This window comes from Macadamia integrifolia, chromosome 10, assembly GCF_013358625.1.
Source record: "Macadamia integrifolia cultivar HAES 741 chromosome 10, SCU_Mint_v3, whole genome shotgun sequence".
NCBI classification, from domain to species: domain Eukaryota; kingdom Viridiplantae; phylum Streptophyta; class Magnoliopsida; order Proteales; family Proteaceae; genus Macadamia; species Macadamia integrifolia.
In genome coordinates, this window is record NC_056566.1 from 31,113,093 (window position 1) to 31,126,915 (window position 13,823).

A 13,823-nucleotide genomic window follows, 5' to 3' on the forward strand; every position below is an offset into this window, starting at 1 on the left:
TTTTCCCTTTTTTCTATTGCATGCAATTGCATTCCATTTCTTTCATTCCTATTCTTCTTTCTCAAAAAAGGGTTCCCACTTCATGTATGGTTACCCGATGCCATGGAAGGTCCTACTCCTATTTCGGCTCTTACACATGCTGCTACTATGGTAGCAGCAGGAATTTTTCTTGTAGCTCGACTTCTTCCTCTTTTTATAGTCATACCTTACATAATGTATCTAATTTCTTTAATAGGGATAATAACAGTCCTATTAGGAGCTACTTTGGCTCTTGCTCAACCCATAATTGTTATGGTATTGGATCGCCCGTAGTGGACAAATATACCCTTGCTTTCAAAAAAAAGTTTTTTTTTTTTTTTAACCCCTAGTCCATACCGTTTTATTGATATGATATCAATCAAGTATCATAGACTTGCCAAACCAATATGGCTGATCTAATACCAATACTTAGAACCATGGTAAGGGAAGAATACTTGATGCAAAATTGGCTTATAACCTTAATTATATATGCATAGTATATTATTTGGAGGAAAGATACACTGCAAACACCAAGGTTCAAAATATATGCTAAAGACAGAGGGGATGGAAAAGTAGAGGAGAAGGGATAAAATATAGCAAATGGGAAAGAAGATCTTGGAGATAAATTATGTGGAAGAGACTAAAATTGTGTGACTGGCAGTGATGTTATATCTTTATATTAAAAAGAAAATGCTAAAATATTCAAAAGGCAAAAGACAAAAAACAAGAGGCTTGTAGAATAAACACAAGAACACAAAAACAACTTATGAACAGAACACAATGAATTTAGGTACCAATATTGGATTGATCGTATTGATTATGTTGTATCAGTATTGATTGAGATCATTATCAATATTCGATCAGGTATCAGCATTAAATAGGGGAAAATAGTTAAGAAAAATCTTTTTTTTTTTTTTTTTTCAAAAAATAAGTGCAAACTTGGCCGATCAGGACCAATCCGATCCCTATCGCTGTTACCGATATCGATACCGATACCGATACCGATACTAAATGAAAGTTCACGTCAAAAGTTCACTTCAAAATCCTTTCTTGTTATTAAAGTTCGTACGGCGAACCAACGTTCACTTGAGAATCGTTCCACATTAAAGTAATGTACTTCTTTCAACAATGGGGACAGTGGGACATGGCCTAGCCGCGTGGGTTTGCCTCCCCACATGGAGGAGTACCAATGAAGTCATTGAATCTCGACAATCAAGATTCCAGACTCGATAGAATCCCAACGACAAAGTCACGCTGATCATTTGCCCTTTTTTCAAAAAATAAAAAAATAAAATAATCATTTGCCCTTTTGTCAGTAGGAAATACGTTGTGGTATCATTTGATAATGTTTCGTTTATGTTATTGTTGTGTTTTCTTGTTCTTAAAAGTAAAGAAATAACATAAAAAATATTTGATAAAGTTGTTTTGTTTCATTCATTTCTACAAACATAAATCAAAATTTATGCTTATTTATAATTTTAAAAATGACTTTAACGAAACAAGTCGTTGTTTCTAAAAACTAATTTGAGAGAAAAAAAGGTTATTGTACCTGATAAATTTTCTCAACTATTTAAACCTAAAAGGAAACAACCGAACCCTCTCTCCTTTTTGGGCATTCGATGATACTATTAGGTTTTTTAGTGACATTATATCTTCAAAAACATTTCGAGAAATATGTTTATCAAACACCAAAAAGTCTGTTTTTGTTTCAGAGAAACATGAAAAGTTGTTTATGCTATTTCTAGACACAGAAACAGCAGAAACGTTATCAAACGGTGCCTAAATTTACCCTAAATGACCGAATAACCCCACCATCTTAACCCTCGACCACCCGAAAGGAGATTCAATCCCAAGCAAGGTTTGAGAACTCGGTATCAGAATGATATCAGTTAAGGTTAATATCGATTCAAATCATTCTAAATCGGATAGAAATATCTCTCATTTTACTTTGTAAATCACTTTTTGATCATTTTACCCCTTGTTCATATAAATCACTTTTTGATCATTTTACACCTTATTCATATCAATTCATCAATGTGGTATTGATCAAGAATTAAGATCAATCAATCGTTCGAGGCCAATATCAATCCCATTCAATCCAATTCTTCAAACCATGATCCCAAGCAAGGTTTCATCAAAAAAAGAATCCCAAATGATTTAATTCTCAGGTATAGAATCGGAATTGGGATCGATATTGGTTTTGCATTGGTATTTGCTGATAGTAATGCGATACTAATGTTAGATCAGTCAATTTTATCATTTTATTTAAAAGAAAAAATGAATTCTCTTTTTTAATGATTTTACCCCTATTCTGATATCCATACCTAATATCCAATCCTAGATCGAGCATATTAATACAATACAAATACCTAAACCCATTATTCCATGACCTCCTACCTACTAGAAGGGTTATCATTAATTTAACTCGGATCTCACTCCCCTCAAACAACTAGGCATCCAATCATTTGACTCTCATTCATCCAACGATTGAGATGAATTCAACACATATTTTAACACCTGTTAATAGCTGAGAATAATTATCTAAATCATCTAAACTGTTGGATAAATGGGAGATAAATGATTGATGTTGGAAAGGATTTTTTTCTATATCAATTAGTATCAGTTATTTTCAGCATTTATGCATTCATAACTAAAAAATAAATGAATAAATAAAATCAATTATGGATTCTAGCTATATCTTTCAACTCCGTACGGATTTCTAATATTGTTTTTAAACTCAAATCAATATACTATCGGTCTTCATTGATTACAATTCGAATATCGAATCAATCATACTCAACATTAACCCCAAACGGCCCCACCTCTTAAGTCTTAAGCTCCACCAAACAAAGAAACCAAGTAAACAATAAGGGCCCGTTTGGTATCGTTTCTATTCCAGAAATGCCGTTTCGTGTCAAAAACGAAAATTTCAATTTCTGTGTCAAAACGTAGTTTTTAAACGAAAAAATGGTGTTTTAAAATTTCAAAACCTAAACGGGAATTTTTTTTTTTTTTGTAAAATGGAACGAAACTGGGAAGATGGAACTCCATTTTGGAGTTCCGTCCAATCTCGTTTTTTCAGTTTTTTTTTTTTTCACTTTTTGTTCCAAAAAAACAGAAACGGACCATAAGTGCACCAAACAGAAGATTCCGTTTTTTCGTTTTATTAGAACGAAAAAACTCCAGAAACATTTTTTTAGAACGATACCAAACGGAGCCTAACAAGATACAGGGATTTAAGACGATTCAACACAAATGTCTACATCCACTTAAAGGCGTAAAAATCAAAATCAAACCAAATCGAGAATATGAGTACATTTTAGAAACCAGAAGCAAACCAACTCGGTTTCAATTTTTATTCGGATTCGTATTTGATTCTCTAGTCGATTTCATATTAAGTTTAGGTCCTATTTTAGGTGCTTGGACCAATATTTTATGTATTTACTAACAAAAAAACACTTATTTGTTAAAGTCATAATCCACCAATTTTTTTTCAAACATTGAAAATGAATAGAATTTATCATCCCCATTGATTGAAATAGTAAAAAATAATATATTTTTACATGTTTCCTATTCACACTGAAAATAGATAATTCAATTTAAACCAAACTAAGACAAGATTTCAGCATTTGAAACCAAAATTTAATCGATTTACTTTGGTTCAATTCGATTCAGTTTTAAACAGTTGATTTTCATTTTGATTCTAAGTTGACATCCTTACATCCACATAAGAGAATCAAAGATTTTCCACTAAACTTTAATCCTTTTTACACTATTCTTCACTTCACAAAGTAATCTTCCCTTCGTCTGTATCTAAGGTATTTCACACAAAGATAATATATACAAAATTGATTCGTCATACAATTACAATTTACCCCATACATGTAATGAATCCAAAACTCGAGTGAATTACAAATATAAACCTAATAATAATTATGTAAACTCTTAGAATACAAGACGCCAACCAAAACTGCATTATCATGGGGTGGAACAAGGTTTTCTTCTAAGGGGGATTCTGTTGCATTAAGCCATGTGATTTCGAAGATGCCACGTGCACTTTACATCCCTCTTAAGTGGTGGATGCCCTACAAGTTCAATTCAAACACTCACTCCCTCTTCTTGGTTCAACTCCCACCCCATCTTCACTTTCGTTAGTACTAATAGTTGTAGCAAGCATGGTTTTAAGTATTGTGATCGAATTGATATTGGTATCAATTCATATGGGCTTTCATTGCATGGTATTGCCGTTAAAAGTATTAATTTCGTATCATGTTTTGACAATTTTACCTTCTATAGTGGTTTTTGGATCGGTGGCCGCTGATAAGCCAATCAACTTGCTTTGATAAATTTTTCCATCATTCATACTTATTTATTTATTTTATTTTTTGATAATTTCCTTTTAGGTTTACTTTGCTTGCTCATAATTGTTATTATTATTATTATTATTTATGTTTTCTTGTATTTTTGAAAGGATTTTTTTTTACAGTAAAAGAAAACTTTTGTGAATTTTGAAATTAAAAAAAAAAAAAAAATTTCTCTTGATTTTTTTTTTTTTTTTATATAAGCAAGAGACTATTCATTAAAACGTGTTGAGCTCAAGGACTCAGAATTACAAGCAAACTGAATCCAAAGAGTGGAGAGTAGCCAATCTATCCGACACGTAGCGGATAAGGCCTTCCTTGTCAGAGAATCGGCTAATAAATTGATGTCTTTGGGAACATATTTAAAAGTGCCGCTGAGGAAGAAGGTTGACAAGTGAATTATATCATGTATAATAGGAGACAACAGCTCGTATGAGTTGCACTAAGGATTTAATATGGATGAGATGATTTCCTTGCAGTCATACATAACTTTCACCATGTCAAAGCAATCACTAATAGCATGAATAAGTCCAGCTCTGATTGCCATGGCCTCACCAATAAGGATGCAGAGGAAACAAGTAGGTTTTTATTTTTTTGGTAACTACAAGTAGGTTTAGATATAGCCGAATGTATCATGCCAAGGTGATCGTGAATAACAAAGCCCAAATTAACCCCCGTGGATACTATGAGGAATATGAGAAGCATCACAACAGATTTTGACATAGCCCCCTTCCGGTGGTGACCAAAGGTGTGATGACAGTGGGGCTTCCTCGGGGGTAGCATTCGAGGGGGAAGTACTCCGACTTGATTGCTGGGCATTATGGAATTCAAGGGTAGCATTGTAAGCTTGGGAGATGATGTCTTCAGGAGACTCTGATGACCCTGAAAAAACTAGTTCATTGCGAGCTAGCCAATTCGACCAAGCCATGAAACTGCATAGAGTCATATTTCAGTGACCTTCCTTCTTGCCTTGGAGGTTAAAGGCATCCCACCCAATGATCCAATCTCTGGGAAAGGGTTCATGTGACAGTAGAGGACGATATGATAAAGTACAGCCGAACCATACGACTCTTGCAAAATCACAGGAGAGGAGGATATGATTGATGCTTTCTCAGTCCGTACGTCATCTTGGGCATTGAAGGTCAAGGGTAATTCTCCTTTACTATAGGTCAGAACTAGTAGCAACACCATTCGCACAAGACTTCCATAGAAAATTATAAATTCTTGATACAAGACATGCCAAACAGTTTTGAAAATTTCTTCTCTATTCTTTTCTTTTCTTCTCTTAACGACTAAACACAGTCTTAGAGAAATTGGGGCCCACACGGTGAGAAAACGTTAGGTGTTGACTCTGTGATCCCTTCAATCCAACAGCAATGAGTAAAAGAGGATCAATGCTTCCTCCTTGGCTGCCCATTAGACACTCTTCGATTCCTCTACAACTTTTTCATTCCAAACCTGCTTAATTAAATATTTGGCTTTCGTGTACCGACGTGTATCCTATGTAAGTTTCTACCAAGAAGAAGTGTATCCTATGTAGATTTAATAATAGCCCAATTGACTTGTGCCGGCCCCACCACATTTATTTTTCTAATTTATCCTATATTTATGAGTGGGGAAGTAGGTATGACCAAGGAGACTTGAACCAAGACTTCTTAAGAGATTCTTTTTTTTTAATGAAAAAAAAAATTTCATTAATTAAAGAAGATAAGATAAAATATTTCTCAGGATTAATGTTGTTAATATAGAGCCCATTGTCCACGCTCTCTCATCGGTCACGCAATCACACCCATTAGCGTATACCTACTCCAAACCATCCATGGGATCATATCTCAGCCCTTTTTCCTTACTAGGGATTGGACTCCCAACCGAGGTTTAGGCCCTCATCCTAAGTGGTGGTGACTTTTCATCATATTTCCCACACCCTTGTAGAAACGTAACCCTAAAACGATGCAGAAGATAACGGAAAAAAAAACAAAACAAACAATGCACACGGATTTTACGAGGTTCGGCAAGGTTGCCTACATCTCCGGTGAGATGAGATCCTGCTTCACTATCAATGGAGAATAGGGTTACAGCGCCCTTCCTCACACTTCTCCGTATTGCTTACATTACAGAGAAAGAAACCCTTGCTACAAATATATAGCGAAAAAACCCTAATCCGTATTAAACTACAATTGCCACCCTAATCCGGATTAAACTATAATTGCCCTCAAATAAAAAATTCGAGCGGGGGGTTGTGCCCCCTACACCCCCTGCTATGCAGGGGGGCCTCCTGCCCCCCTTGCAACCCCCACGGCCCGCTAACCGGCTAGCAGGACCGCCGTATTGGTTGTCTAGGTGCTGCACCAGTACTCCCTAGATTAAACTGCGACGGAATACAAGACATCATACACCAACAACCCTGTCATCGGGCCAGCAGTAGCGGTGTAGAGAAGCGTTCCCGAATCAGGTCCAATGCACCTACAGCATGAGATGTGATGTGAAAAAAAAGTCTTCAAAAAACTTAACAAGAATGCATACGACGGAAACTCATCTCTGTGCAGATTACTCTTCTATATGATGTAGCTATTGAACACCCATGGTGATCATGCCTTCAACTTCAAAAGCTTGCATAGCTTGAGCCTTCCTCATGTTTTTGTAGCTTGACCACCCTTTGATTGGTTTATTGTTTTGGAACTTCTGTAGTGAACTGGTGATAAGGTCTAACTTAACCATAAAGTTTATTTTTTGTAACCTCTTCTTATTGAGGTTCTGGACCAATCCTGTACTGATTTACAATAAGTTAAGTCGACTTATCCTATTTGTGATGGACCATACTGATTTATGTACAGAGACTCCCAAACTGATTAACCTGATAATTAATTATGCCTACGATAATGGAAACTTTTTAACCATCATCCATTATAATAATTATAGAGGAATAAGAGATCAACAAAAAAGTAGAGAGCGAGAGAGAGAGAGAGAGAGAGAGAGACCACCGAAAAAATAATACAGGGAGAGAGAGTGAGGTAAGAGGCTAAGAGCACAGATATGAGAAGTGAATGAATGAAGACGTGTGGGACTCTATCCAGAATCGTGACACTCACTGAGAAACTTGAATTTAGTACTCTTCCATGACCGTATTGCCTTTTCTCCACTGTTCACCCTCGATTACAAGTAGCCCAACCTTGTTTCGTATGCGGAGAGGATCCTTCTTCAACCTGGGACAGTTACTCACCTTCACTTCTCTTATGTGGGGGCAATGCAATATGTGATCTGTGCACACCCCAGATAACGTTGGTAGGTCTTCCAGCTTTAAAACCTCCAGTCTTGGGAAGAGTGAGATGATTCCACCCTCCCCAACTTCTTATTCTTCTTCCTCTTCCTCTGCTTCAATAAGTACTTCCACTCTCACACAATACCCAACTCTAATTTCCTTCAAGTTGTTAAATAGGCGTGGCATTTCCTCCGTGAAGACCATCTTCAAGCTATTACATTTCTCAACTACTATCAATGATAGTTGACCAAAGCAATTGAGTGGTTCGAGACTAACCCATGTCCTTCTCAATTTTGGCAATCCTTTTAGGTGTAACTCGTGGAGGTAATATTGGTTGGGGTAGACATCCTGACGATCCAACACCACCTCCAAGTCTTCACAGTTTTTAATTACAGTTAATACAGAACCAATGCGCACACATGACAAACCTGGGCAATCCTCAATTATTAACTGCCATAGATTTTGGGATTTATCGAGGTTGAGAGCTTCTAGAGCATCTTGTTTTTCGACTGTGCAATGATTCAGACTCAAGGCAATAATCTTGTTGGCCAAAGGTTTGAACCAATCAGAAATAATGATATCTTCAAATGAAATGGTAAGAGAGGTTAAATTGGTCAAGCAGGATAACTCCCTCACATCAATGATTGACTCACCACTAGTGGACTCACTCCCATCCATTTTTTCATCTTCTTCACTAGAGTTCACTCTCCATTTTATTTTATTCGATGCATAAAATCTAAATTCCTCCAAATTGTCCAAACCAGAAATTACCCCAGCTGGAATAGAAACTTTGCAAAATTTCACATCCAAGTATCTTAATCTCTCACATTCAGATCCTCCGAGGATTTGCTGGTCCAACTGAGAGCACCAACCCAAATCTAAAACTTGGAGTTGCCGGAGCATTCCTAGTACAGGCAAAGGCAATGCTCTCAACCTTTTGCACATATGTAGCCTAAGCACCAGAATATTCACCAAACACGACAAGGAATTTGGGAAAGATGCTAAATTCTGTGACGAAAGATCGAGTACTCTAAGATGCCCCATGTGTTGCAAGAAATTTGTTTGGGGAATAACACTGAAGTGCTTATTTTCCCTGAATAAGAAAGCAGTTAGCTTTTGGCATGCCTCTCCCAACTCTGGGAACTTCTTTATTTGGGTATCTATTAAGGAAATCCTTGATGCATTTACCCACTCATGAGCCTTTGGTGCCTCTTTAACTGATATACCTGTCCTATTCAAGAACTTGATGCTACTATCAGAGTACTCTGAAGAAGTAATCCAAAGTGCAAGGTCTCGCATGATACTATGCACCCTCACACTACCTTTCTCCTCCCCATCTTCCAACATGCAAGAAATTTTCAAACTCTGAATCAGATCCTCAAATTTATCCCTTGAAGCTTTCAAACTCCCTAACTGATCTACTATTACCTCTCCAACCCAATAATTTAACATGTCGTCTAGGTCTCCCCTTATGTTATAGTCTTCAGGGAAACAGGCACAGTAGAGAAAGAGACTCTTGAACATTTCATTCTCCAAACTATCATAACTGAATTTCAAAGGAAGAAGTACTTCATCTATCATACCTCGGAGATCTTTGTCTGATTGCTTCATTTCCCTCAAGGCATTCTCCCACATTTCAACTCCATGTCGTTTTGCCATTGCATGGGCCACAATGACAATTGCGAGGGGAAGACCCTTGCACCTTCGAACAATTTTTTCAGCACAGGGCTTTATATCATTAGTAGCAACATGTTCACCAGCTTTTTCAACAAAGAACCATGATCAGATCTGATAATGGATGCACATTTATTGTTTTCGTAGCACCCATATTTATGCATGTTTCTCGATTTCGATTGGTCACTAAGATCTTGCTCCCTTTGTCATTTGGAGGGCGAGGGATTCCAACATCCTCCAGCATTAATTCGGTCCACACATCATCCAAGAGTAGAAGAAATTTCTTCTTCATTAGGGCATTGAACAATGCAAAAGCTTCATAATTATCATCTGGTAATCCAAGGCGCTTCCTGATTTAGGTTTGGTTATGTCGTATGTTAGGAGTGGCAGACACTGTGACCATTATCACAGTCTCAAAATGTATGTCTACTCCGTTAGCCAAATCTCTTTTCAAGCGATTGTTTACTTCTCTTGCCAATGTGGTTTTACCCACTCCCCCCATTCCATGTACTCCAATTATGGCAAAACATGGATCAGGATCACATATCCAATCAAACATCTGTTGCAGCATGTGTTCTGTTGATGGCTGGTTCTCGATTATTGACTTGTTTGGGATCTCTATCACAGACTCTGGAGCGAGCGGCCTTGTCACTTGCTTTTTTCACCCCATGGCCCATTAAGGAAGCTTGAAGCTGTCCTTTGACTATCCCTATGTCTTCAATGTGGCATTTTTATTGAGATAAATTTTTTATGGATATGTTTCAATAAAAAAAATATAATTATGGATATTTTGGCCAAATCATTGTCATTTATTCATTTAGTGGTTATTAGCCCAGTCATATTTATTCATGTGGATAGATATATTTCAAAAATTATACAAAATGCACTTTTAATTTGCCATCACTGAGGTAACTTTTTTTTTTTTTTGGTGACTAAATAGATTTAATAAAACCTCAAAGAAAAGGGAAAAAAAGATTACAAGACAAGAAGGCACCAAGAGACACTGGGCATTAGACAAACAAACAAAGACATAAAATGATCAAAACATCAACTTAGATTTTTCAATCGGTTGAACGAAGAAAATAGGGGGAGAGCCTAATACGGTGACTCCTCTTCTTACGCAAAGCAGAGATTCGAGTGTCTTCCCAATAGAGTTCATCTTCTTTTTGCTTCAACTCTGGCTCATCCTCTGAAATTTCAACATATTGAATTCCCTCCTGAGTATACTTTAATTCAAGATCTTCCTCTTGAGAGAAACAATCTAAGAAGGATTTGTGCAATCAAACATAGCCTCAAATTCCCCCACTTGACATGCCACATGGTAGAAAGCACGGGATTCTAGTTTGCCTCTCAAGCTGGCCCACCAAGAAAGCAAAACCGGTTGACCTGGACGGGGCTGGCGAAAGGTTCAAACTCAAACTCCATTGTAGAGGTTACTCCATTGGAGCATCAGCTGCAGCAACGCTTGAACCAGCTAGCTGCCCTGCTTCGCATCTTAGATTCAGGGCAAAGCATGCATGCATGCATGCATTTTGAGAGACAAATTACGTACTAATCTACGTCAATATTTGTATGTCACAATCCAGGATATGCATGCATGCAAACATACATGCGTGCCAGTCACGGGAATACGTTACCAAATGCCCACATCCTCCTTGGCTCGATCAGATTTTTAGAATTTAAGTGTTTGGAAATATATCTGGTCAGATTCGGCCAATTTCAATCCAGATTATGAGATCAAAATCAGTCTATTCTGGATTGGTCCAGATCAGCCCCAAAATTAGTATATTTTAGGCATCTAGGGTTTCTTAATTTCTTTCGTATAGAATTGACACAAGCCAGATCTACGAGAATTGGGAGTGGTCTTAGTCAATTTCCAATCCAAATGATCCCAAATCCACGGATACGATCTGATTTTTGAAACCTTGGTCCTCAATGTAAATTGGACCCCATTTTAAGTTTATTGTCATAGACCTAAGCTCCTCAAGTGTATGAATTGTGCGAGTATCATTAGCGTGAGGATGGAAATTTCATCCTTCCATTATTATTATTATTATTATTAGTAAAATCCTTCCACTACTGAAAGCTATAGGAATTTTTTAGAAATTCGTTGTTATTAACCTGATTTCAATGTCATCATATCCCCATTTCAAAATTAAGTTGTTGTGAACCAGAATTTCTCAAATTTCTAGGTTTTGATCACAAATTTTTTGTCGGCCAATGGTGGTCCTCAAAACAAAATCTTTTCCCATAGAACTCAAATTGATTTAGTTTCGATGTTGTTGGACTCCACTTCAAAATTTAGGTCATTGAGACTTAGGATTTATCAAATTTCTAGGTTCCCATTGCAAATTTCTTGTCGGCCATTGATGGTCCTCGAAAAGAAATCTTTTCTTGTGGACCTATGATCGAATTAATTTCAATGCCATCGGACCACCTTAAAAAATTAGGTGGGTGAAACCTAGAATTTTTCAAATTCAAAGGCCCCCCTCATAATTTCCTAGATAGCCCACAAAATAGAAACTTTCTTATGGACCGTCGATTGACCTGATTTCAATGTCTTTGACTACCCCTTTCAAAATTAAGTAGTTGAGACCTAGGATTTTCAAAATTTGAGGTTCTCCTCAATTTCTTTGTTGGTCAATGAAGGGTTTCAAAACGGAATATTTCCTATGGACCTCCGTCTGACCAGATTTCAACAGTCATCATTTCCCCCTTTCAAAATTAGGTGTTTTTTATATTCATAAATTACCATGCATGTATGAAACCTTGAAACAAAAAATAAAATAGCATATTTATTTTAATTTATGAATGTCTTCGTAGTGGAAGGCTTGATTCTGGATATTTATAAAATTTAATTTTAATTAAAAATAATTATTTGAGGTGCACTAACCATATTTTAATTCCAATTTAAAATAATGTGTGATTTCTTTATAGATTTTTTATAATTTTTTTATGCTATAGTTAACATGAAAAAGATATATTTTGTGCAATATTTCAATAAAAAATATATATTTAATTTTAAAAATATTTTACTTCTTATTATTTATGGGATTATATATATATATATATATATATATTGGTCAATACCAAAGAGGTGTAGTGCTGACACAGCATAACTGATCGACACAGCTGATACGTCGATTAATAATTTTTACCAAAAAAAAAAAAATCGATTGACAGTAACCCTAAAAAGCTGAAGTGTTTATCGTACATGAACATGACTATGTAGATTTTTTCCGAGGAAGAAACTTGGGAGAACAACCACCCACATGCCCAATAAAATGGAAAACATGCAAACAAGGAGAAAAGATACACAGCAGCAAGAAGGAAACCATCAAACAAAGAAGATGACACAATCAGGCGGTTAATCTGTGGACTCAACACCTGATACAAAACACAGTTAGAAAAAAAAAACCCCTAAATCTTGATATCTAACTGGTCGTCCTAACATGGACTTTAACAGCCCTCACCCCTCTTTTAACTGAGAATGGATCAAGTTCTCGTACAAGAATCATTTTCATATAAGACTGATTCGCACAGATGAAATCTACCCATATGGATCAACCAATATAAGAATACTTCCCGTAGGAAAACCTATCAGCAGAGATCTTTTCCCCTCTTTTTGGGTTCTCGTTGTCCTTGAATGTTTTGATGTTGGCCCTCTCCAGGGCAGCGTTGAGGTTACTTGCAAAAATATTGTTACCTGATTCTTCTTCTTCTTTGTAACTCAATGTAACATCATAACTCCATCCAGAGGAGGAAGAAGATCGAGTAACAGTGTGGGTTGCCATTAATCTTAAGCAAAAGATTAAGAACTCTGTAGTCTGAAAGTCTGAAGTGAGATGGATCACAGACATACAGACCTCTCTTTTGTAAATATATTCAGATGAAGTTAAAGCTGCTTACGGTAAACGAGGTCCCACACGTAAAATTAATTTTGACCTTTCCCCTACCCGCTACCCTGCCACTAATTCTTAATTTTCGAGTGAATTAGATTCTTAATTGACGTACGCTGGCATTTGACACCTGTTAAGCAAATATTCTGAATATTTAAATGAATAAAAAAAGAAAGTAATCCGATCAGGTTGTATTACACGTTTGTCCGTCTGAATGGCAACGAATGAAGAATTACGGAAGATTTGGTCAAATAAAGTTCTATCTATCAAATGGAATGATTGCAACAGATATCCTTGGAGATACACACTTTCAATTGAGAGAGATAGAAGAAAATAGAGAGACCTTGAGATTCGATTCAAAATCTTGCTTTATTGCAGCCAAACCTCTTATTTATAGAGATTTGGTCAGCCAAAGTTCTTAATCATAGTGGATTTATGATTACCCTAAGTGGACAACCCATGAACGAATTGGATCAAAAACTGGTCCAACCCAATTCGATTAACACTTAGCATTGTAAGAAATAGTGTGTGTATATATATATATATATATATATTTTTTTTTTTTTTTTTTAGTAGAAGAACGCATAGATTAACAAATTAATTAAAATGAGA

At 36.3% G+C, this 13,823-nt stretch overlaps 1 protein-coding gene across 1 annotated transcript; it reads right to left on the minus strand.

The window, feature by feature from the left end:
• Window positions 1–7,728: 7,728 nt before the first annotated feature.
• LOC122092389 (disease resistance protein RPS2-like) lies at window positions 7,729–13,106 on the minus strand. Its single transcript, XM_042662701.1, has 2 exons — window positions 12,881–13,106; window positions 7,729–9,398 (listed from the first exon to the last, which is right to left on the minus strand). Exons 1-2 carry the CDS (start codon window positions 13,104–13,106, stop codon window positions 7,729–7,731), a joined length of 1,896 nt encoding a protein of 631 aa, XP_042518635.1.
• Window positions 13,107–13,823: the final 717 nt, after the last annotated feature.

Bases quoted from the DNA above. Each gene is read 5' to 3' on its own strand.
- LOC122092389 (XM_042662701.1), bottom strand. From the start codon at position 13,106: ATGGCAACCCACACTGTTACTCGATCTTCTTCCTCCTCTGGATGGAGT. The intron at 9,399-12,880 runs GTTGATCCATAT...TTGTTGAAAAAG, and splicing joins CGGGAAGTATTCTTATATTG to CTGGTGAACATGTTGCTACT.